Genomic DNA, 26450 nt, shown 5'->3' on the forward strand with positions numbered 1-26450 from the left:
TCCTACCGCTTCCCACACACCTTTCCCAAGCTGGCTATAAACACCCACTATTAAATACAAACAGACTCATTCAAATATAAATTAACTTATTCATTCAGAGCCTATATGCACATTTGTATACCCACTCATTTTTATTAATACCATGCTGAGGTAGATGAAGAGTGAAATTTGAATTAGTAAGAGAACTGGTTTGTCAGAGGCTGAGATTGTGGGGAGATTCTTAAATAGGAATAGTGCCATGGCCAAGAGGAACAGAGGGTGCAGCTGGAAATCAGAGACTCAGATGGGGTTTATTTTTAGTTCAGAAGGTAATGCAGAACATTGACACACTATGTTAGTGAACTTGAGTCAGAAAGAAAGGTAGTATCCAGTGCACCCATCAGTGAATAAAAGCCAAACTATAGGATGTGACATTGAATTACTAAGAAACTCCCTGCAGCTCACTGCTGCTCTCACATCCCTGAATATCAAGGCATGGCTTCCAGAGACAGGTTTTCTGTCTGTTTTCACCAATGATTATTAAAGTTTAATTGAAAAAAGAAAATCAGTAACTAGTGAGGAGGGAATAATTAAATCTCAAACCAACACTGAAAAATAGAACAAGCTACTCTTTGTTCTATCATATGCAACTTTTTCTGCAGTACCAAAGACCGTAATATCCTGAAAAAGATATCAAAAGCTTTTTATTAGTAAAAACCCTTCATTGAGTTTCATTCAGCTGCTACTTGGGAACACTCTGTGCTAAATTGATAAGCAGTCATCATTTTCCCTTGCTTTTAATATACTGTTGCCAATTTTAGTTGGTTGCTTGGAAACATTAAGTGAAACACTTGAAGCCAATGCCAGACTAGGGCTATGGTGGGGGCATGTAGTAATTTAAAAAATGTGAAGATTATAATAAACTATACATAAGGATGTGAGATTATCAGTTGTATTTTCCCTGCTGTTTTCATGGGCTGATTTATGCTTGAAGCTAGCGATATGTAGCTTTTCCCAAACCAGAACAAAGACTGACATTTTAATTGGTTACATGATGAGGACACTGAAGACTTTTCTTGGCCTGCAGCACAGGCAGAAACGGTAGTATCCCAGGTGAGTTAGAGTCCTCTGTGTAGATGGGCGTCCAACAGGCAAAGCCTGGGTCGCTGCTGCTTATTCCTCTACTGTTGAAGTATTGTTATAAAAAGGTTTGCTACTGGTAACAGTCTTGCCAAGTGCAGTACCCTAAGTTTCATCACAAATAATTTGTAATTGAATATGTAATACAGAATCGATGGGAAAGCAGCAGCCTGTGAACTGTGGGACTTAGTTCCACTGTGGCTAAATTAGTTTGTTAACCTCAGACAAGTCAAGGACGCTCCCTGGATCTCAGTTTTGACATTATAAAATGAAAGAGATGGCCAAAAGCCAGTCATGTTTGATACTCCAAAGAACTTGAAGGGCCACCTCCGGGGATGTGCGGAGTAGCTGGGTTGAGTGGAAGTAACTCAGCTATTCCTGGCTGAGTCTAATGATGCTCTGAAAATTTTAAAATTTTATAGAAAATATGATTTAAAAAAATTATTCATTTTAGAGATAGAGGACTGCCCCTCCGCTGGTTCATTCCCAAATGCCTTCAATGATGAGGGCTGGGACAAGCCAAAGCAGGAAACTAAAAACCTAACCTAAGCTTTCTAAAGGAGTGGCAGGGACTCAAGTGCTTAGTCATCATCTGGTGCCTCCCAGTGTGTGTGTCAGAAGGAAGACAGAATCAGGGTTGGAACTGGAACTCAGCCCCACATGTGGTATGCGATGCAGGTGTCTTAACCAAAACGTCTAATGCCACCCCCCCAAATTGTGTTTTTAATGCAAAAATGATAATAAAATTAAAATAAACTTAAAAGCCACTAGGTTAGATAACTTCTTGGATCACTTTCCTTTCTACAATTATTTAAGAGCAAAGTGGAGAATATTTGTAAACCAAATAAAAAATTTAAAAAAAACCTCTAGTACAATAATTTATAAAATGATCTGTAATAGAGAACTGGAAGAGGCATGGAAACTTAAAATGTATACTTTATCTGAAAACCTGATTTTTTGTTATAAATTCTTGCTCTTCAACATGCTATAAGAGAAGTTCCGAAACGAGTAAAAAAAAAAAAGCTTGACTTCTTTTTCTGGATCTTTATTTTATATTCACAGATATGACAGTGTTGGAATATGTCCGTAGATTTTTCTCTATTCCCCACATGAAAAAGGTAGAGTCTAATTTTTCTCTCTTTGAATATGGGCCAGCTGTAATGGCTTCTTGTTAATGAACAAAATGCTGCAGAAATGATAACCACATCTATAACAGGCACCCAATCTCTTTGGGATGTTCATCTTTGATATTCATTCACAATGCTGTGGGGAAGCCAGTGAGCCACACAAAATGGTCCACTGGGATTTTCCATCATCTGACATGAGAGGGAGTGAGCCTTTAGGTGAATTCCGGCTAGCTCAGCTGATGCTCAAAAGACAAAGATGAGCCATCCTTTCAGGCCCCCACCCAAATCACACATTTGTGAATAATCAGTGTCATTACTGTTTGAAGTCACTACGTTTTGTGATATTTTATTATTAGGCACCATAGCTACTGAAGCATTTGATGTAGTGTAAACCATGGTATTATCCAGATTTTTATTATTCCTTATCTGTTAAAGAAAGAAACTCATGTCAGTTTTTCAGGTTAATATGCCAGATTGAGCACAGATATTTAATTCCTCCTCAAACTGCACTTAAAATGAGTTATGTTGTGGGTTTCAAGGGTATAAGCTTGTAAGAGCAAACAGAACAAGCAAGAAGGCCATAGCCTGAAATAGGAAAAGAAGCTAGAAGGCAGAGACATCTGTGAAAGATGAGAGGCTGAAAGCTAGCTGAACTCCAAGCCCCAAGAAGTTCAGTAACTTGGTTCATACTGCAGAGACCTTAATGGGCCCAGAAGCTGCACTGTGGAGTGAGGGATAGAAGAGGAAAGGCTAAAACAAGAAAACCCATGGTGAAAAAAAAGTTAGATCCCGCAATCCCCATCCTGCTATTGACTGTCACTCAACTCACACAAAGGGCAGGAAATGATTACTCTATTGAGTAGTAAATGATCAATCAATAATCAAGAGAGATTCCCATCCCCCCCCCCCAGCCCCAGCAAATCATCTCCCCTGCCTCGCCTCTGTGGGAGACACCTCCTGGAAAATCTGAGGGGCCCAACAAGAAATAACCAGACACTAACATTAGGGTGTCGTAATTAGTAACACATATACATCACTTTAGAATGAGGCTTGTGGTCAACAATTCTTAACTATGCCTCATCTTTTAATCTTCTGTTTAGTTTCCTACTGTTAGCCAGGAGCTGAAAACCAAGTATTACCAGATCTACAGTGAAAGTCTCCAATCCAAAAGACAGAGGCGAACACAGATAAAAGCAGTGCATGGGGAGTAAGAAACAATGTAGGGAGAGGAAAACACATTTAAAAATCTACCACTGGTTTCCTCAGAAAAAAAAAAACCATAAAGTATCAAGGTGCTAACAAAAATCATTCATAGAGTTCTTGATAATTAGAGGCATGGTAATAGAAGCAGAGTTTTGAAGTATAGAGCAAAGGAATTAGAGGACAGGAGTGAAAAAAAAAAAAAAAAAGAAAATGAGATGTCCCAAAGGTCTGGGTTTTGGATGACAGTACATCAAGAAAGGATAGAAAAAGCAGAATCGTGTAAAACAACTTCCTGGAACTTAAGGACATGAATTGCTGGATGAAAGGAGCTTACTAAGTACAAAGGACAAGTGATAAAATTAGACCCATATCAAGGCACACTGCTGTGCAATCTCAAAACACACAACACAAAGAGACAGTTCTCCAAGATTCCAGAAAGACAGTAACAGGCAGAAAGAAACAGATCCAAAGGACCAGGAATCACAGTGGCATGAGAACTGCAGCCTGCACATACTGGAACAGAGTGATCTAAAAGTCAGTTTGTGTCCGTCATCACCAAGTTCCTGACTGCAATTATATTCTTCTTTTTAAATGAAAGGTAGAGGGGCCATTGTTGTTCCACAGTGGGTAATCCTCTGCCTGAAACACTGTGATCCCACATGGGCACCTGTTTGTGTCCCAGCTGCTCCATTTCTAACCCAGCTCCCTGTTAATGGCCCCTGGCACCCATGTGGGAAACTAGGATGAAGCGCCTGGCCCAGCAATGGCCATTTCATGCATCCAGCACTGGTGCACAAGGGGATGGTAGATCTCTCTCTCTGTACATCTTTGTCTAACTTTTGAAATACACAAATCTTTAAAAATAAATAGACTGAAAGTAGAATGAACAGGTGGATCTCTCAGACTCCTGTTCTTGGCCTGACATGCCAGGAGGCTGAGGAAGCCCCTGCTCTAACTCTTCTTGCTGTGCAACTAAAATCACTGTGGCCACTCGGCTCACCTTATAGGTTTAACCTACACTCGCTGTTGACAGCTGGAAAGGCCTTATATCTGCCAGCCATCTGCATGGTCCAAACTATAGCTCTGCCAAATGTCCCAATAGTTATCCCAGCATCTGCTCCTACTCTGGTAACTATGAAAAGGGAACCACAGTTAGTTCTGGACAGAAGGATGGTATAAACCTATTGGGTTGGGCTTATTTACACTTTTAATGAGCTTGTAGTAATCTTAAATAATGAGTTCATAAGTTTTTAAAAATTCTATTAATATTCTAGTAATAACATATTTCATTAATAACATATAAAATGTTTAGATTCTTCTGAATGTGACAATAAAATAAAGAAATGTATGCTATCAGTTACTTATCAGATAAGAGTAATGGAGAACTTTCAAAATCATTTCTCCTACAATTGAGCAGCTCATATACATATTATTACATTTACTGAACTTTGTAAGACATAGAACTGAATACATTTGAAATTCTTTTTTAATGTGTCCCTACAACTTTTTGGGTAGCTTCCTTATCATCCTATGTTACAGATGGGAAAATAAGCACAACAAAGCTAAATAACTTTTTAAGGATCATATACTTTATTTTTGAAAGCATATTTATTTATTCTAAGTCAGAGTTATGAGGGGCAGGGAGGCAGAAGGTATCTTCCTGTTGGTTTTCTTGCCAAGTGGTTGCATCAACTTGGGCTGTGCCAGGCAGAAGCCAGAAGCCTGGAACTTGATCTCAGTTTCCTATGTAAGTGGCAGGTGCCCAAGCATTTGGGTCATCTGCTGCTGCTTTCCCAGGTAAGTTGGTAGGGAGCTGGATGTGAAGTGGAGCAGCCAGGGCTCACATGGGATGTTGGTATCACAGATGGTAATTTAACCCACTGTGCCCCAATACCAGTTTGCACAGATTCTAATTGTAGACCCAGTGTTCAAATTCAGCTCAAATTTAGTTCTTTTCACTAGCAAACTATGTCAAAACCTCCACCATGTAGAAAAACAAGTAAGAAAATAGAAACCCTGTAGAAAATACAAGGAAGCAGAAGGTAATAAGCCATAAAATGTCCAACTCCTTCCCACCAAAAGAAAAAAAAGTTGAACAAGGATCAAGCAAAATCAGTATATTAAAACATTAACTTTCTAAACTTAAAAAATGTCTGGGAGAGATTCTAAAATTTATCTAAACCAACTTCCTCATTGTATAAATGAGCAAATGAAGGCTAACAATCACACTGAATGATAGGTAGAAACCGACTCAGACTCAGTTTCTATTTAGTATTGTAACTGCCAATGTGTGAATACCAGCCAATAAACAGGTTACAGTGTGAAGTTTCCCTCCATTAGCTCAGTACTTCTGTACTCTCTTTGACTACTTTGATAGTGGCAGGCAGCTGCAACAGGGAAAGACCAGAGTAAATTAGTCATAACAGATGGTGTTTACATCACTGCCTATAGGATGACTTTTGTGAACATTTGGCAAAAAATAAAACTGAAGGTGGGAGAGAGAAAGGAAGAAAGAAGGAAAAAAAATAAACTGTGACTCACAGGACTTTAGCTATCAGTGCCAAATAAAGTGACACATTGGTTTTTTTTTCCCCCACAAGGTTTTTTTTTTTTTTTTTAAACTAAGTACCAGGGTATGTGTGTTTGTAAAACATCGTGGGTGAACCACTCTTTCAAGAATTTACTTTGTAAATATATTCAAAAGTTAGATCAATAGAAGGTCATCTTTAATGGAAATAAGTTATATTGGGCTATAACAAAACTGACTACATCCTAGTCCTTATCTTGATACTCCAAGAGAGCACACAGGCCAAAAATCCAGAAAGTGCCTCTCCTACATTTCCTACCTGGTCAGTTGTTTACTAAGTACAGACAACAAGTAGCATGAATGCTAGGCCCCAGAGACAAACAGATAACATTCAGATGTCAAGCAGGTTGTCAATATGCTTAGTCCTTAACCCAGGAGCCTCACTTCTAGAAGTGTATCCCACAGATGTGCCTGCAAATGAACAAAGTGTCCCATGTACATTCACCGTGGTATTGTTTACAGTACTAAAACAATGAACATAACTCTTATCTTTTAAAAGGGGTCTGGGTAAATAAATTGTGGTATACCCAATACAAGAGAATATAGTTGTAAAAAAAAATAAAGATTTTTAAAAAATATTGATTCAGAAAGATACCTTTGAATACATGAACTGAAAAAGTTAACACGGTATTGGACAAAAATATAAACAGAATTTACATTTCTATTTGCTTATAGCAGGGAAGAATGTGAGAGTGAGATGTCTGAAGCGTATTTATTTTTATAGTCTTTATTTATGACACATATAAGTGTGTCATGCATTCACAAAGCTAACTTTTGAGGGCATTCTGTGGCACAGTGAGAAAAGCCTCCACTTGTGACACCGGCATCTCATATTGTAGTGCCTGCTGGAGTCCCAGGTGTGCTGCTTCCAATCCAGCTCCCTGATAATGCTTCTAGGCAGGGAGCAGAGGATGGCCCGTGCGCTTAGGCTTCTGCCACCCACGGGGAAGCTCAGCATGGCGTCCCAGGGCCCTGGGTTTGGCCTGGCACAGGCTTAGCTGTTGCAGCCATTTGGGAAGTATATTAGTGGATGGAAGATCTCTCTCTCTTTTTCCTTCTCTCTTTATAGCTATGCCTTTCAAATAATTATATATATATATATATTTTTTTAGAAAGTTAATTTTAAAAAGATGGCCAAAGGGCCACTGTGACCAGGGCTGAGCCGGCCAAAGCCAGAAGTCAAGAGCTTCATGTGAGTCTCCCACATGGGTGCAGGGGCCCAAGTACCTGTGACATCTTCTGCTTTTCCATTCACATCAGCAGAAAGCTGGATCTGAAGTGGAGCGACTGGGACATGAACCTGGAGCCCATAGGGATGCTGGCCTTGGAGCTGGTGGCTTAACCCTCTAGGTCACAATGCAGGGCCCTCCAAAAGTTAGCTTCCATGTACACGAAGAAGAGATAACCCTTTCCTGCTGCAAAATAAAAGCTGAAGGAGCAAAGATTAACAAAGATATAGAAAAATAGATAAACAAAGCAAAATAATGCAAATTTGTTACATGTCTCACAGCCAGTCCTTTGCTCTAGCCACCGCTTGTCTCCCTCTGTGTCCCCCAGGGTGCTCTTAGAGAAGCTTATAAAACCCAGGGTGCTTTACCTGCAACAGATCACAGGCTTTCACACAGAGCAAATCGCTATTTGAAAAACTATCATTTTTTCCGTTGGTTATTTCAGAGTGGCAAAAATTCCCAGATTTAATTCTATAGACTGTGAAAAGTTCATCATGCTACCACATGTTTGCCTTAATTTAAGATGAAACAATGTCAATCCTAAAAATAGTACCTGTAAATTGTAATATTACACCCTCAAACAACCTGTATCACATGAAATATGATATTTTTTTTTTTTTAGGTTTGGTTGATGTTGTTTTTTTTTTTTTTTTTTTTAATTTTTTTTATTAATTATTATGCATTATGTGACAGTTTCATATGCTCTGGGAATCCCCCCACCCCTCCCCACACCCCTCCCCCCTGGTGGATTCCTCCACCTTGATGCAGTATTACAGTTCAAATTCCATCAAGATTCTTTCCTTGCAAACATATACCCAGCATAGAGTCCAGCTACTCATTGTCCAGATGGGTTGAACAGTTTGTTGGGGAGACCATTTCTGGTCCAAAGTCAGAGCTGGTAGCATATCATCCCAGTCAATTAAGACTCTCAATATAACATTAACAGCAATTTGTAACATTATGGAATTGACAAGGTTTTGCGTAATCAGTATGTTAAAAAAAACAAAATAAAACAAAACAAAACAAAAAAAAAAAAAAAAAAAGAAGCAAGTTCTTAACCACAACCTATGATTATCTCATTGACATTTCAATTTTAGTTCATACACAGGACCAGCTGCTATATACCTTAAAATGGCTATAAGGTACCATTCAGCTGTCTCGTGTCTATTTCATTTTAGTATTTAGCCATTTGTTGTGTTGAAGTATAATTTTGCTGATCTTGGCAGATTTTAGGATAATCTGGACTGGCTTGTAACTCTAACAAGACATTTGTCAGCAGTTAAGGTGCAGAACATTTTTTTTTTGGGGGGGGGGGGTGTGCAGGAAAGTCCCCAACACCATGGTAAGGAGTGACTAATCTTTGTGTCCTACCCAGCGAGGCATTAGCCAATCCATGCCAGCTCTTTCCTGTCAGATTTCAAGCTCTACTTTTTGTTGTTTGTCTATTTATTATAGGTTTTTTTAGTTTGTATGATTGTTTGCTATGAGGGGTTTTCAGAGCGATCCCAATGGTCATTGCGAGGGAGGGTGGGGGTCCAGAGGTGGAGCCAGGCTCGAACCAGAGAAAGCTCTCCTCCCTGGTCCAGAAGGACGTTTATTGTTCTTCTGTTTCTGCGGACCGCTCAGGGCTTCTGGTTGTCTTTCCGATGACGTTGGCTTCTGCACGGTAGTGTTTGGACTTCTTCCATCCCCTGTGGGAGCTCCGGTTAGGGGTGGGTGACCTCAGAGTACTCGGCCTCCGAGGGCATCCAATTGCCTGTGGCCTCCTTGGCAGTTGGGATATAGTCCTTGTTGCTCGTATTAACAGTTTGTGGTGAAGGTCTGGGAGTCTTCATGGTTGGGATCCAGGCTTTCTCCTTGCCATCTGCTCTACCCTGGAGTGCCCCCCTGCTCCACGCACATGACCTCCTGTTAAGAGGTTGTCAGGATCGCACCCGATTCCCCCCTCATGCATTGGTATAGTAGTTTTACTATTGTTTAGTGCTGCTTTGAGTCTGTTGTCTATGAATTACCAGATTTGATCATGATAGGCTATATTGTACTTTTTCCTCACTCTTTTTATGGTCCTGAAAGGCTTCCCTGCACTCCCCCCCATTACGGATTAACATAACGTATTGAGGTTATAGTAGGTTTTACAGTTTTTCGATGTATATCTTAAGTATTCTGACATTAATTGTTGGTTTATAGATTATATCGCATTATCTTATTGTATTGGATACAGGTTGTTAGAGATTGCAATAATATTACAATATACAGGTACTATCAGGTTGTCATCTTTTCATCTCAGATTAAGGCAAACATGTGGTATTTAACCTTTTGGGATTGGTTCATTTCTCTTAGCATGATGGATTCCAGTCGGGCCCATTTGTCCACAAAGAACTGCATTTCGTTTTTTTTAATAGCTGAGTAGTATTCCATAGAGTAGATGAACCATAGCTTCCTTATCCAGTCCTCTATTGATGGGCATTTTGGCTGCTTCCAGGTTTTTGCGATTGTAGATTGTGCTGCTATGAACATTGACGTGCATGTTGGTTTCTTGAGTAGGAGATGTTTTGGATATATCCCTAGGAGTGCTATTGCTGGATCATATGGCATGTTGATTTTCAGTTGTTTGAGTATTCGCCAAACTGATTCCCATAGAGGCTGTACCAATCTGCAGTCCCACCAGCAGTGGAGAAGGGTTCCCTTTTCCCCACATCCTCGCCAACAAGTGTTGGTGGTATTACGTATGTGTGCCATCCTTACTGGAGTTAGGTGGTACCTCAAGGTTGTCTTCATTTGGATTTCCCTTATTGCCAGGGAGCTTGAGCATTTTTTCATATGCTTGTTTGCCATTTGGGTTTGTTCCTTTGTGAAATGTCTGCCCATTTCCTGTGCCCATTTCTTGAGTGGCTTGTTTGTTTTGACATTTTGGTTGTTTTGTAGTTCTTTGTATATTCTGGAAATTAGCCCTCTGTCACCTATGTCGTGCGCAAAGATCTTCTCCCATTCTGTGGGTTGCTTTTTTACTTTGTTGATTGTTTCTCTAGCTGTACAGAAGCTTCTTAGTTTGATGAGGTCCCAATTGTTTATTTTGGTCTCGATTTCTACTGCATTTGGAGTCTTTTTTAGGAAGTGAGGGCCTACTCCTAAGTGTTGCAGTGTGTTTCCAACATTTTCTTCCAACAGTTTCAAGGTTTCTGGATGTAGGTTTAGGTCTTTTATCCATTTAGATTTGATCTTAGTGTATGGTGAGAGATGTGGGTCTATCTTTTTTGTTTCTGCAGGCTATCAACCAGTTGTCCCAACAGCATTTATTGAACAGACCTTCCCATTTGCTTGGATTGTTGTCTGTCTTTTTGTCAAAGATTAATTGACTGTATCTATGTGGATTACTGTCTGGTGATTCTATTCTGCTCCACTGATCTTCCTCTCTATCTTTGTGCCAGTACCAGGCTGTTTTGATAACCACTGCCCTATAGTATGTCCAGAGGTCTGGAACTGTGATTCCCCCTGCTAACTTCCTGTTCTTCAGGATGGTTCTGGCTATTCGTGGTTTTTTGTGCTTCCAGATGAACTTTTGGATCATTGTTTCCAGTTCCATGAAGAATGTTTTGGGCAGTTTGATTGGAATTGCGTTGAATGTATATATCGCCTTTGGCAATATAGACATTTTAATGATATTGATTTTACCTATCCAGGAGCATGGGATGTTACTCCATCTTTTGAGGTCTTCTTCAATTTCTTTTTTAAGTGGTTTGTAGTTTTCCTCAAATAGGTCTCCTACATTTTTGGTTAGGTTAATTCCCAGATACTTCATACTTTTCTCTGTTATTTTGAATGGTATTTTGCTGCTTAGATCTTTTTCCAACTTGGGGTTGTTTGCATACACTATGGCTGTTGATTTCTGTTCATTAATTTTGTACCCTGCCACACTACCAAACTCTCGTATAAGTTCTAGGAGTCTCTGTGTTGAGCCTCTTGGCTCTTCTATGTAAAGAATCATGTCATCTGCGTATAGTGAAAGTTTGACTTCTTCATTTCCAATTTGGATTCCTTTGATTTCTTTTTCTTGTCTTATGGCCTCAGCAAGTACCTCTAGGACTATGTTGAATAGCAGTGGAGAAAGTGGACATCCCTGTCTTGTTCCAGTTCTTAGTGGGAAGGGTTCCAGTTTTTCTCCATTCAGTATGATGCTGGCGTTGGGTTTTTCATATATTGCTTTGATTATGTTGTGGATTTTTCCATCTATGCCTACTTTGGTTAGGGTTTTTAGCAGGAAGTGGTGTTGGATTTTGTCAAAAGCTTTTTCAGCGTCTATTGATACTATCATGTGATTCTTGTTTTTCAGTTTTTGGATGTGGTGTATCACATTTATGGATTTCCTTATGTTGAACCATCCCTGCATTCCAGGGATGAATCCTACTTGATCCGGATGAATGATCTGTCGGATGATTTTTTGAATTCTATTGGCTAGGATTTTGTTGAGTATCTTAGCATCAATGTTCATCAGAGAGATAGGTCTGTAGTTTTCTTTCTCTGTAGGATCTCTGTCTGGTTTTGGGATTAAAGTAATGTTGGCTTCATAGAATGAGTTTGGAAGGGTCGCTTCCTTTTCTATTATATTGAAGAGTTTGTAGAGGATTGGGGTTAGTTCTGTTCGGAATGTTTTGTAGAATTCTGTAGTGAAGCCGTCTGGACCTGGGCTTTTCTTTGTTGGGAGTTCTTTAATCACTGATTCAATCTCTGCTTCAGTTATGGGCTTGTTCAGGTCATTTGTTGCCTCTGGGCTAAGTTTTGGCAGGTTGTATAAATCTAAGAACTTTTCCATTTCTTGATGGTCATCTGATTTGTTGGAGTACAGTGCTTTGTAGTAATTTCTAATTATGTTCTTAATGGTTGCAATGTCTGTTGTTATGTTGCCTTTTTCATCTTTGATGCTGTTAATTCTTGCTTTCTCTTGTTTTTTCTTTGTCAGTCGGGCCAACGGGGTGTCTATTTTGTTTATCTTTTCAAAAAACCAGCTTTTTGATTCATTGATTTTGTGTATGGTTTTTTTGATTTCTATATGGTTGATTTCCTCCCTTGTTTTGATGATTTCTTGTTTCTTGTTGTGTGTGGGGCTCATCTGCTGTTGCTTCTCCAATTCCTGGAGGTGTGTGTTTAGTTCCTGTATTTGGCGTCTCTCTTGGGCCTTGACATGAGCTCCAATTGCGATGAATTTACCCCGTAGCACTGCTTTGGCTGTGTCCCACAAATTTTGGAATGTTGTGTCAGAGTTTTCATTGGTTTCCATAAATTTTTTGATCTCATCTTTAATTTCTTCTCTGACCCATTGTTCGTTCAATAGCATATTGTTCAACCTCCAAGAATTTCTGTATTTCCTTGGGCATTTTGAATTGCTGATTTCCAGTTTCATTCCATGGTGGTCTGAGAGGGTACATTGTATGATTCCTATCTTTTTGAAGTTACTTAGATTTGCTTTGTGTCCTATCATGTGGTCGATCCTGGAGAAGGTGCCATGTACTGCTGAAAAAAATGTATAATCTGTGGCCTTAGGATAAAAAGTTCTATAAATGTCAACCAAGTCCAGTTGTTCTATTGTTTGTATTAGCTCTGTTGTTTCTTTGTTGAGTTTTTGTTTTGTTGATCTGTCTATTGTTGTTAGTGGGGTGTTAAGGTCACCCACTACTATTGTGTGCATATCTATGTCTCCCCTTAAGTCTGTAAGTAATTGCTTCACGTAGCTAGGCGCATTGGGATTTGGTGCATATATGTTCACGATGGTAATTGCTTCCTGATGGATCAATCCTTTCACCAATATATAATGTCCTTCTCTGTCCTTTTTGATGTCTGTAAGCTTGAAGTCTATATCATCTGAAATTAGGACAGCTACCCCAGCCCTTTTTTCTCGTCCATTGGCGTGAAATATCTGTTTCCATCCCTTCACTTTAAATTTCTTAGAGGCTTTTCTGGTTAGATGTGTCTCTTGTAGGCAACAGATAGTTGGATCTTGTTTGATGATCCATTCCGTTAATCTGTGCCTTTTGATTGGTGAGTTCAGGCCATTTGTGTTAAGAGTCAATATTGAGATGCTGCGATTTTGCCCTGCCATACATATGTGTCTTTGTGGGTGTTGGTAACTGTGTAATTACCCCTCCTTGTGTGGGCTTTAGTGGGGAGATCTTCCTGTTTGCCATCTTTGCTTGTGGTTTGCCCCTGTTTTTTCTGTGTTTAGCACATTTCTAAGGAGATTTTGAAGAGTTGGTTTTGTGCTGGCATATTCTTCAAGTTTCTCTTTGCTATGGAAGTATCTGATTTCGTTCTCGAATATAAATGAGATCTTTGCTGGGTACATTAATCTTGGTTGACAGTTGTTCTGTTTCAGGATTTGGAAGATCTTTGTCCATTCTCTCCTTGCTTGTAGGGTCTCTTCAGAGAAGTCAGCAGTGATCCTGATTGGTTTTCCCCGGAATGTGATCTTTTCTCTGCTTCGTACTTGTCTTAGGATTCTTTCTTTGTCTTCGTTGGAGTGGAACTTGAGCACCATATGTCTGGGTGAAGATCGCTTTGGGTCATATCTGCTGGGAGTCCTCTGACCATCCTGGATTTGGGCTGGGTTCATGTTCCAAGTGTTTTGGAAGTTTTCCTGTATAATTTCGTTGAGCACCGTTTGCATTCCTGATTCTCTTTCTGCTCCTTCGGGCAGTCCCATAATTCTGATATTAGATTTTCTTAGGTTGTCTTTCATCTCCTGAATGGTCTTATTGGCTTTGTTCAGGCTTGTTTCTAGCTGTTTAATGAGCTGGGTGTGTTCATTTTGTGTGTCTTCGGTTTCAGAGATCCTCTCTTCTGCTGTATTTATTCTGTTAGTTAGGCTCTCAAGTTTGTGCTCTAAGTCAAGGATTTTGTTTTTGACTTGCTGAATTTCTGTGACTATGTGGTTCTTGAATTCCTTGAAGTCTTCCCAGTTCTTCTCATTGTCTCTGACAGCTTTTAACATTATTTTTTTAAATTCCTTGTCTGGTAGAGCTTCCATGTCTTCTTCTCGTGTCTCCGAAATAGATATTGGCTTTTGGTCTTTTTTTGGTGAGGTACTGGCTCTCTCGTCTGGATCATTGCCTTTTCTGAAGTTTCTTCTCATTGCGTTATTGTTTCTTGTTGATTTCAGGGATGTATTCTCTGATTTGTTTATCTACAGTTTCTGGTCTTTGTGCAGTAGTTTGGAGTAGGTGTGAGTTTGCTGCTTCCTTTAGGTTTACTTTTGAAGGAGAATTTCTTTGAGTTCTATTGGAGATGTTTGGTGCGGGGGGATAGCTATATCAACCCCTGAATGTCTATAACCCTCTGCAGCTTGGTTTCTGTAAGGTCTGTTGGTTAGACCTTTCGTCCTGTGTGCGTTTTCAGGGGTAGGGCTTAGTAGCAGTATTTTGTAGCTTCAGGGCTCCTTGTCTGTAGTTTTGGGGTGGATTTGGAAGACCCCTAGCGCCCCTCAGGCCTGTGGGGGGTATGTGTCAGGCCGTCGGTAGCTCTAGCTATGTGTATCTGGGCCACTGTTTCAGGGCCTGCAGTTGTGGAGCTGCCCAACCCTGGCCTGATGTGAAACTCAGATGCTGGTGTGCTGAGGGGTTTGCCCAGAGGGATTCCTCAGAGGACTGCTGTTGTTGTGCTGGGGCAGTTTTCCTAGGGGGATCCCTCAGAGGAACCGAAGCAGCACTCCCTGCCGCAGGCGCACACTGCTGGCGACCTCCTCTGTGGGGCCTCAGGCGTTCAGCAGTGAGAAGCTGCAGGCGCGCACACCAGAAGTTGCTGTTGCACCGAGTGGTTTTACTGAGGCAGCTCCCTCAGAGGAACTGAAGCAGCACTCCCCGTTGCAGGCGCTCGCTGCTGGCGCCCGCCGCTGGTGCCCGCCTTTGTGAGGCCACAGGCATTCAGCAGTGAGAAGCTGTGCTGGCGCACCCCAGAAGTTGTTGCTGCACCGAGGGGTTTTACCGAGGCAGATCCCTCAGAGGAACTGAAACAGCACTCCCTGCCGCAAGTGCTCGCTGCTGGCGCCCGCCGCCGGTGTCCGCCTCTGTGGGGCCACAGGCATTCAGCAGTGAGAAGCTGTGCTGGCTTGCACCCCAGTTGCTGTTGTTGTGCTGGGGTAGTTTTCCTAGGGGGATCCCTCAGAGGAACCGAAGCAGCACTCCCTGCTGCAGGCGCACACTGCTGGCGGCCTCCTCTGTGGGGCCTCAGGCATTCAGCAGTGAGAAGCTGCAGGCGCGCACACCAGAAGTTGCTGCTGCCCTGAGGGGTTTTACCGAGGCAGATCCCTCAGAGGAACTGAAGCAGCACTCCCCGTTGCAGGCGCTCGCTGCTGGCGCCCGCCGCTGGTACCCGCCTTTGTGAGGCCACGGGCTTTCAGCAGTGAGAGGCTGTGCTGGCGCACCCCAGAAGTTGTTGTACTATGTGGTCTGCCCAACTATGTCCAGTAGAGAGAGTTAAGCTGCGCAAGTCTCCTGCACCTTACCACTGGGGGACCTGTAGGAGCTCTCCGCCCTGGCTCCCACACAAGTTGGAACGTTCAATTCTCGCACAGCCTCAGACTGGGAGAATTCTGGGGGACAGGGGGCACTGAGCAGGGACAGTCTCAGTATAGTTCTCTCAGGGAGCGAAAAGCCCGAAAAATTTTTTTTTTTTTTCACCTCTGGCGCACTCCACCTCTCTGGGTTCCTGTGCGTCCCAGCGCCACAAAGTCGCCAAGCTAGGTGCCTCCAGGGGCCCGTGTTGCTGTCTCCAGCTGCCCTGGGTCCTCTGGGCTTCCCGCTGTTGCACCCCCTTCCCGGGATGACTCACCACGTTTTAACTGGGTCTTTGTGTTTCCTGCGTTCCTTCTCTGGATTTCTTCCGAATCATGTGTTTCTTCTTGGATGCTCGATGTCCAGGGAGCTTCTGGCACTCCTTCCTGTGGTTCCTCAGTCCGCAGATCTCTCTCCAGCCGCGCCCTGTCTCTCCTTCAGCGCCTCCCTTTCTATGCCCGTCCTCCCAGGTCGGCCATCTTCTCCAAACCCGAAATATGATATTGTGATGTAACCAATGAACCAATAATCAATGAGAGACAGACTGCTTATGATCTACATCAAAGAACTCTAAAGCCTGATATGCTTTTAATACCCTATGTTTTTCTGCAATGGGTCGGGAAAGCAGAGAAATCTTCCACCTTCTTAGAATGTGTGAGGAAGATATTAAGTATAATCTATCAAGATTGTAACAGGTAACTTACAGACAGCAGACTCGAATCTGCATTAGTCACTAGCAAAAACTGTGAAGACATACAGTGGGATCCAAGAGCGATCCTGACAGCCTCTTAACAGGAGGTCATGTGCACAGAGCAGGAGGGGACCCCAGAGTGGAGCAGGAGGACAGGAGGAGGCTTGTATCCCAACTCCAGAGACTCCCGGATCCTCACCAAGGACTATCAGTATGGGCACCACGGACTACATCCCAACCACCAAGGAGATCACAGGGAATTGGAGTGTCTCGTTAGGCCAAGAACTCTGAGGTCAACCGTTCCCTATCGGATCTCCCACACAGGATGGAAGAAGCTCAGAACCCTCCACACAGGGTCTAATGTCATCGGAACAACAGCCAGGAGCACTGAGCAGTCCTCAGAAATAGAAGAACAGTCAACTTCCTTCGGGACTCGGGAGAAGAGCTTTCTCTGTTTCTTATTTAGCTCTAACATTGGCTCCCCACCCTCTCTTGCAATGACCATCAGGGTCGCTCTGGAGCCCCCAAAATTAGATCAGATAGACAGACAGAGACCAATAAGAAAAGCTTAGAACAGACAAGAAAAGTCAGCTTGGACTCACATATACCTTACTAGGTAGGACACAAAGATCAGTTACTCCTCACTAAGGTATTGAAGATTTCTCTGCACACCCCTCCTAAAACTGTTTTGCTCCTCAATCATTAACATATGGCTTGTTAGAGTTGTAAGCCTGTTTGGACAATCCTAAAATTCATGAAGCTCAGTAAAAATCACGCTTGAATACTATACGCTGCTAAATATAAATATGAAGGAAAAAAAATGACACGAGACAGCTGAATAGTACCCTGTTACCATTTTAAGGTTTATAGCAGTCGGTTATATATAAACTAATATTGAGATGTTAATGAAGTAGTTATAGGATGTGGTTAAGAACTTGCATTTTCTAAATTGTTGGTCACTCAGTAGTACCATGTCAATTGACTTCCTGATGTTATAAACTTCCATGTTTCTTCCTGTTGTTGAATTTGTGTTGTGGCTTTTCATCGGAGGGGATGATATTCTGCCAGCTCTGCTTTTAGATCAAGGATGGTCTCGTAATGAAACTGTTGAATTTATCTGGACAGTAAGATGCTGGACTCCCTGCATGGTCCATGCCCACAATGATAGAATTATGACTGTGAGCTGTACTGCTGTAATAATATGGAGGGAATCTATGGGGGAGGGTTTGGGGAGAGGTTGGTGGAATTCCAGAGCCTATGGAAATGTGCCATAAAATGAAAAAAAAAAGTTCATCATGCTCCATCAGAGCTCTGCTAGAGAAAATTCAGGAAATGGGCTGAGCTGGGAATGGAACACCACCCGAGATAAATGTCAGAGTTCACATCTATCCTTTTCTGAATTACCAAGAATGCAAAGGCATCTAAAAATTGTATAATTTGTCTCATTTTTTTTTAAAAAAAGGTATTCTGTGATGTTTAAAAATATTTTAACTAAGTCTGAAAAGGATTGTAGTAACTTCAGAAAGAAAAATTCAAAAGTGTAAGAGAGAATGTAGAACTACCCCTCCCCCATTCCTTGTCTACATCTGATTCTCTGCAGATGCATCATCCTCACCAGCTGCTATAGTAGGTAAGACGCCCACACTCCTCAGCTCCTCAGAAGATCAGCCAACTTGACAGGCATACCTAGTCATGGGCTCTGCAGGGAGGAGAGGCATCCCTCAACCGTTAGGGAAACCCACGCGGGGCTGTTGCAGCTTCTCTAATACCACCAGAACAGGCAAGCTGTTAGAGAATACCCAGCTTAGGTCCTGCTACCAGAGAAGAGGAAACAAGAGTGTGACTGCCAGCCATGACGCATCCTGGAGGAAACAATTTTAAAAGATCAAGGAATTAGAATCCATCTAACTTTCAATAAATAACTTTTTTTTTTCCTGCAGGACCTCTGATGTAGAACTCATGACCCACCTGAATTTAGGCGAGACCAAGCCAGAACTGCCAGAAGTCAGCACCAGAAGTTTAATAAGGTAAAGAAAATCTGCTAAAAGGTCTGTTCACCAACACTAATTTTTAAATTTTAATTGAAAGTCACAATTACACATGCACACATACCCCTAGAGAGGGAATAAGGCAAGAAGTGTTGGGCCAAGCTGAAGCCAGGAGCCAGGAGCTTTATTCAGGTCTCCCAAATGGGTGTATAGTCCCAAGTACTTGGGCCATCTTCCGTTGCTTTTCCAGTTGCATTAGGAGGGAGCTGGATCAGAAGTAGAGCAGCTGCAACTCGACTAGGTACCCATATGGGATGCTGGCATCATAGGAAGTGGCTTTATTTGCTACACAGAACACCAGCCCCCAGATGCTTAAGCCTTTGAAGAGACTTTTCTTCTACTAGTGGAAGAAACAGAGTAGAATCATGATGCAATGATCCTGCTGCTGGCCTTGTGTCAGTAAGCATCTGTAGAGTATCTATGAGAAGGCCCAAGGAAAGGGGTTGTGCGTGGCCACTAGGAGTTAAGAACAGCTCCTGGCAGACTAGACTTCAGTCTTAGAATCACACAGAATGAATCCAACCAACACTTGAAGGTAGCTAGAGGATTCTCTCTGAGCACAGCCCAAGGAGTAACTTGATTTTAGCCTTGTCAGACCCTGAGTAGAAAATCCAGCCACATCCACCAGAATTGTGACTTAGGGTGGTGAGATAATAAATGAATTGTTTGGTAATTTGTTATACAGCAACAGAATACTAATACAATAGGAATTCCAATACCTATTCTGTTTTATGGGAATGCTATTAAGATCAAGATAATATTTTTAAAAGTCTTCTCTAAATTTCACCTTTTATATGAATAAACTTACTAGTTATTATCTAGTTAAAATGTCTAAAGCAGGTATAATTTATTAAATCTCTCTTAAATTCACATGTATTTTTTTACTTCTCTTTACTATAATGAAACCATAGTTTGTTACGTGGGGGGAACTGTGACAACTGAGCTATAAGCTCTGGTGCTCTCCTGGAGGAAGATGTGGGTGATGGAATATGTGTATGTTTACTTATGTAAAAGATAGAGATCACAAGTGAGGTGATAACTACTAACCTGTAAGGCTGTAGCTTGGGAGTGTCAAACAGAAAATATGGGCAAGTAAAATTTACACTGCATATAACCTGTGGACACAGGCCAGTTACCTTACATTTAACCTTAAATTGCTCTGGATTTGTTTTATTTGATGAGGTATGAGAAGCGGTTTAACCTTTGCAAGTGTGTTTCGTCTTGTTATAGGAAAAGTTTGCAAGTAGTATTTCTTTCCTGTAATCAAACAATATAGTTAGTATCTACCAAAAAAAAAAAAAACCCCACACACTAGTAAGACACACTCAGTCCCACCTCCTCAAGGACACCGTTAACAGAATGGTAGGGATATTTCTATGCTCAGAGTATAAAGGGTTTCCCTCCACTAAAAAGGAACTTTGATTCACCTATAATTGTGTATCCTGTATTTTATTCTACAATTTATTATAGGCCTTTCCTCTAGTCACCTTATACATATATCACATTCTTAACAGAAGCATAATATGCATAATATGAATTAAAATAATTTATTTAACCAACTCACAGACTGCTTAAAATACTATTGTTATAGTGTACATTCTTTCCATGTTTATTTGTACAAATGCTACATCATTAGACTAAATTCCTAGAAACAGAATTACTAAGTTGGTGAGCATATTTATTTTGAAAGCTTCTTGCATTGTCTTGTACTAATTTTATCTTTTATTTTTATCTTTATTTTGTAAAGATTTATTTATTTTTATTGGAAAGGCAGGTCCACAGAGAGAAAGATCCAATGTCTGCTGGTCTATTCCCCAAGTGACCGCAGAGGCCAGAGCTGAGCCAAGCTGAAGCCAGGAGCCAGGAGCTTTTTGAGTCTCCCACATGGGTGCAGGGTCCCAAGGCTTTGGGCCGTCCCCCTCTGCTTTCCCAGGCCACAAGCAGGGAGGTGGAAGGGGAGTGGAGCAGCTGGACATGAACTAGTACCCTATGGGATCCCGGCACATGCAAGGCGAGGATTTTAGCCACTAAGCCATGATGCCAGGCCCTCTTCTACTAATTTTATATATTTTACATTATTTGTGGCCTGATTCAAGTTTTCAAATAATTTAATGCTGTTTAAAATACTTTATACTGAACTATCTCTATCCACTTGGCTTTCCCAATTTATTCATTTTGGGGAGTGAGCCCTTTATTTTTTCTTATATCCTCTGAGACATTTATTCCTATAGATCAAAGAGAATGATCTGTTAAGTTTCTCAAACTGTTGAAAACTTACTGAATACAGGGAAAAAATATAGGTTTTAGTCTTTTTATAGCCATTTTATAATTTTCTCTATGTAGGTTTGTATATTTCTTTTTATTTTCTAAGAAAATAAATATCTAATTTCTTTAACTTCTAACTCATTACTGCTCAAATATAGGAAATGTACTGAATGTATATTTGTATTATGCTAAAAACAAAAAATTTATTTTATATACATATAAAATTTATATTGCAGCTGGCTCTCTATGCAAACTTTAGTATGCATGAGTTTTACTAATTCATTTTCTTACTGTAGAAAACAATCATTTGAAAATGATTTTGCCTACTTATTTTTCATTTTTTTAGTTACTTATTTTCCAATGTATTAACTAAACCTACCAGAACAATAGTGAATAATTAAAAGTCTACTTTAAATAGTTTAACACTGTTAATACATTTTTGTATAAGAATAAATCAAGTATTACCGTTCTTGATGTTAGGGAAACAAAGATGTGTAGGTGAACTTCTGTTCTCAGTGGCTTCTTTCTTCTGACTAACAGTTGAAACAAAACTGCTGAAGGTGGAAATTTGGCCTTTGGCTCCTCTGTCCAAACCCTAAAAATTAAAAAAAAAAAATTGTTACAGCATAAACTCTATAACCTATGTTTTATTGCAGAAATTACAAACATTTTTAACATTTACATTTTATGACAGATGATAGATAGAACTGACACACACAGCTGACTTCACTTTTCTAAGGCCAAAGTGTCTGAAGTATAAAAGAGCTGTATTGTCAAACTGCTTACAAATTGAGAAAGTTTGGAAATGGGAATAATAATATCTGCCTTATAGAGTGAATGTAACATTTAACAGCTCTAGTATATATAGAATAATTATCACTATTCCTTGTATGCAGCATATAATCCCCTTATGTGACTTGTTATTTTAACTGTTTATTTACATTATACAATTTTTGTGACTTTTGGAAATATATTTAACAGGTGTACAGTAATTCACTGATTCATAGAAGGCTTTCCTATCATTTTATACAGCTTTGAAGATTCATGGGTGGGTTTTTGGCGAGCAGTTAAGATGTCAGCTGAGGCCCAGGTCCCTTCACAGTCCCTGTGTCTAGTACCCAGCTGTGGCTCCTGCTTCTAGCCTGCTCATAGGGACCTTGGGAGGCACAGGGGTGGCTCCAGGAGCTGGGTGTCCACCATCCAACGACAGCAGTAAGTTTTGTCTTTGTCTTTCAGCCACCTCTTTCTATCTCTTAAATACACAAAGAAATAAATAGATAACTTAAAAGTTCATGTAAAAAACATTCAGAGGGGTTTTCGAAACACTGTGATTATACTTTACATGTAACAGGATTTTTAAAAAAATATATGAAGTATCGGACCTGGTGTGATAGCCTAGAGGCTGAAATTCTCCCCTTGCATGTGCCAGGATCTCATATGGGTGATGGTTAGTGTCCTGGTTGCTCCACTTCCCATCCAGCTCCCTGCTTGTGGTCTGGGAAAGCAGTCGAGGATAGTACAAAGTCTTGGGACCCTGCACCCATGTGGGAGACCCGAAGAAACTCCTGGCTCCTGGCTTTGGATCAGCTCAGCTCTGGCCTTTGCAGCCACTTGGAGAATGAACCAGCGGACGGAAGATCTTTCTGTCTCTCCTCTCTTCGGATCTGCCTTTCCAATAAAAATAATTAAATCTATATTTTTAAAAAGTATGAAGTACCTAGGGATCTTTAGACATGACTCATGGAGCAACCTTCATGTACACATTTTCCACTAGAGAATTCATAAAATATAACACATATTTTGTAATTATAACTAAAATCATGTTACTACAAAAGTTAGCTATACACCTGCCTCAGGGCTTACTCTTTTGCTCAGGTTTTTACTCACTATGTTCCAGCTTCCAGCTGTTTAAGAGAATACAGTTGTTAACTTCCTTCACATTGTGTTTTTACTCCAAAGGCAAACTTTACTTTCACAGCAGAATAAGTTTCTTTTTGATCTAGTCTCTCAGTTCATCAGCAGCTCATATGTCATGTAGTGTGGGCATTCATGCTCACCAACTGTCAGTGTGCTCACCCCGCCTTTCTCAAGCTCTCATAGATAGGTGGCCATCAAGATGAATTCTAATCGGCTGTAGTGGAAATGATATCCGTCAGTTGGGGACCAGAAAGAGGCAATGCACCTAAGGCTGGTGGGCCTAACTGCAGTGCTCTTCCTCCTCTGTAATAGTCACACAGCGTAGGAGTTGAGGTCTCAGGTCCATCAGCCCGGATCTGTAAATGACTCTGTGGGGCACAGCCACTCCTGACCAACATCAGATGATGTAATCAGAAATAATAAAGTAGATTTTGATGCAGAAAATTTTGAAATCCATGCATAGTTTTTTCACAATATGCATTTTCCATGTGATTTTGTAAGACTCCGTGAATTTATGTGTTAGGATTAGCCTGGGGAGGGAGGAAGCAGGGGTAGAGGGGGAATCCGTACACCTAGAAAACTTTATCATGGAAAATAATAATAATAAAAAAAAATCCCCTCTAATTTCTAAAAGAAAAAAAGAGTCAATCTATTAAAGTTAAACATATCACCTAACTGAAAAAGTAGCCTTTTATCTCTGTAGGATACAAATAAGTTCTTGTTATGAATATAATACAACAAGTTAATTTTTAAAAACCTTAGCTTTGAAAGAGTAATAAAGAAAGAGGCAGAAACAGAGGCAGACAGAAATCTTCCATATGCTGGCAAATTCCACAACAACTGGTGATAAGCTGAGCAGAAGCCCGGAGCTAGAATTCTATCCAGATCTCACACATGGGTTATCAGGGGCCCCAGCATCTGCTGCTTTCCTGGCTACATTACCATGGAGCTGGACTGGAAGCAAAGAGGCCTGTATCTATACTTCATTTTACAGATAAATTGAGGTACTATGTTCAAGTTCACAGACCTAGTAAATAATAAGCCAAAATTTAAATTCCACTGCAAATGACCGTGAAGTCTGCACTCTAAAATCATCACAGCATACAGTCTCTTGGTATGGTAGCCATTACTTATTAAGGACTTAGCCATGCAATATTGAATGCATAAATGCCTTAGCCTATTTTCACAACCTTTTGTGACTAACATTATCTTCTCTATTTTTAAGAATGCTTGCTGAATAAAATTTTAGAACTTTTTAAAAAAAGTTATTTGTTTACTTATTTAAAAGGCAGACACAGAGATAAAGAATCTTCCATCTACTGATTCACTTACCTTGTAATAAGTAATAGTTAAATTATTTGACTAATATATAAAATGTATATTTATAATATACAAAATTATATAAAGTATATATTATAAAATGTATAACATATATAATATAAATATATAAAATATATGTAAATATATTATATAACATATATAAAATGTATAAAATTATTTTTTCTGTTTGATTATAATCAAATGAAAGAGCTCTCTAAAAACAAACATTAATGGGACCAGCATCGTGTCATGGTAGGTATCACTACCACCTGCGACAGTGGCATCCCACATGGGCTCCACTTTCATCTAGCTTCCTGCCATGGTGTGGGAAAGTGACAGAGGAAGGCCCAGGTGCTCCCTGCCATGCTGGGAGTCCAGGGTGAAGCTCCTTAGTCCAGACAGCTGAGACCATATGGGAGAGTGAACCAACAGATAGTACATCTTGCTCCATCTCTGTAACTCTTTCAAAATAAATAAGGAGATTTTAAAAAGAAAAGAAAAATAGACATTACTGAAATTTTGCCAGTTCAGCTGAATTGACAAATCAGTTTGAAGTTTGGCACTAGTTATTAAAGAAAGACATATCAAATTAATGTGGTTTTGATGCAGCTGTTTTTATTACAGAACCGCAGGATTCTAACTGGCTTAGTAATTGTGACTGCATCAAATCATACATTTTAAGATTCGTGTTTTACTGTAAGCATAATGTGCTGACACAGTTACATCTTTCCTTATGTTGTAACTAAATAAATGAATGAAATAGAATAAGTGAATAAAATCTCCACCTTGTCCTCTTGATGAGAAACACTGAAATTTCTGAGCTTTCAGGATTAATGTCTGTAGGGCTAATCTTCATTTACATGTGAAACCAATACATGATGACTTTCTGGGTGAGCACATTTTTTTTAGTACCTTCATCTTTATTTCCTAAGTCTCACTGCAAAGATATGGTTTGTGTCACTTCAGTAAAGCAATTCTACTAGGCTGGTGATATTTAGTCTTGGGAGGAAAATCCACACCTAGAAAGTAGCTGACTTTTCACATCTTAATGAAAGAATATATGGCAAACTGGCAGCTCTGGTTCCATAATGCAGTTTTCCTAACAGGGAACTGTGAAGAAAACAAAACATGAATAAAAGAGAAATAAGATATCTTCACCAGTAACAAGACCTAAAATAGTGTTTCTGTAGACGCTGAGTACATGCAGTTGAAGCCTCATATCTGCTATGGCTGTGACTGGCAGCTTAAGTCAGTTATTTCAAATGCTGAGAAAGCAAGGTACCTTGAATTTTTTTTAAATTTTCACTTAAAACATAAATGTACATATTTTCTCCAGTTTTTTGGGCATAATCTTTACTCAATATCTCAGAAAACTACTCCCTTTTTGAAAAAGTAGTATTGCTTTTTAAACATGTATTTATTTTTACTTGAAAGGCAGATTTTACAGATAGAAGAGACAGAGAAAGTTCCTCCATCTGCTGGTTCACTTCCCAAATGGTGGTAACAGTAAGAGCTGAGCCGAGCTGAAGCCAGACACTTCCTCCTGGCCTATGTGTGGATGCAGGGGCCCAAGGACTTGAGCCATCCTCTGCTGCCTTCCTAGGCCATAAGCAAAGCTGGGTCAGAGATGGAGCGGCCAGGACACAAACCAGGGCCCAAATGGGATGCCAGCATTAACAAGCAAAGAATTAGACTGTTGAACCACTCTACGCAGCCCTGAAAAAGTAGCTTTTATGTGCATCATACATAGATAGTTCTTGAATTCACCAAGGCTAAAGAATGACTTTTGCAGGTATAGATTCCTGCTTAAGATATTTTAATTCAAAGACTCCAAAAATAAGTAAATATTATGAGACTTTCAAGTGTTTCATAATGGAACAGAGCAACTACTTCTTGTCTTAACAAAAACTGCATTAAAATACGAACAAGAGGGCCTGCCGCGGTAGCCTAGTGGCTAAATCCTCACCTTGTATCAACCAGGATCCCATATGGGGGCTGAATTGTGTCCCAGCTGTTCCACTTCCCATCCAGCTCCATGCTTGTGGCCTGGGAGGGCAGTGGAAGATGGCCCAAAACCTTGGGACCTTGCACCTGTGTAGGAGACATAGAGGAAATTTCTGGCTCCTGACTTTGGATCAGCTCAGCTGTAGCCGTTGTGACCACTTGGAGAGTGGATCAATGCAGGGAAGATCTTTCCATCTCTCATTCTCTCTGTATATCTGCCTTTTCAATAAAATAAGTTAGTCTTTTAAAAAATTTATTTATTTATTTTATTATTTCATGATACAGTTCTATAGGTTCCGGGATTTCCCTTCTTTCCTCCCCCCAAATAAATAAATCTTTATGAACAAGAATGCTTATGTCCTAAGCTAGCTTTGGGGGACAGAGACTGCTCAAAGTCAAT

At 40.4% G+C, this 26450-nt stretch overlaps 1 protein-coding gene and 1 long non-coding RNA gene across 5 annotated transcripts in view; one reads left to right on the forward strand and one right to left on the reverse strand.

Annotated features, from left to right (window-relative positions):
- LOC131481667 (uncharacterized) overlaps window positions 1-18500 on the forward strand; it is a 52457-nt gene extending 33957 nt beyond the window's left edge. For both annotated transcript variants that reach the window (XR_009246490.1, XR_009246489.1), the window contains exon 3: window positions 18437-18500. This is a non-coding gene — a long non-coding RNA (uncharacterized LOC131481667). The remainder of the gene's footprint in view (window positions 1-18436) is intronic.
- The window catches only part of HECTD2 (HECT domain E3 ubiquitin protein ligase 2), an 86964-nt gene that overhangs the window by 48286 nt on the left and 12228 nt on the right, over window positions 1-26450 (reverse strand). For 2 of the 3 annotated variants that reach the window (XR_009246488.1, XM_004583365.4), the window contains exon 2: window positions 21275-21404. Coding sequence is in view for 1 of the 3 variants with exons in the window: in XM_004583365.4 (XP_004583422.1) it covers window positions 21275-21404 (130 nt within the window). In the remaining 2 variants the exon portion in view is untranslated. Of the gene's footprint in view, window positions 1-21274; window positions 21405-22696; window positions 22962-26450 lie in introns of those variants that run through there. The other variant, XM_058671441.1, reaches the window with a different exon arrangement.

The sequence above is a fragment of the Ochotona princeps genome, chromosome 13 (genome assembly GCF_030435755.1).
Source record: "Ochotona princeps isolate mOchPri1 chromosome 13, mOchPri1.hap1, whole genome shotgun sequence".
NCBI classification, from domain to species: domain Eukaryota; kingdom Metazoa; phylum Chordata; class Mammalia; order Lagomorpha; family Ochotonidae; genus Ochotona; species Ochotona princeps.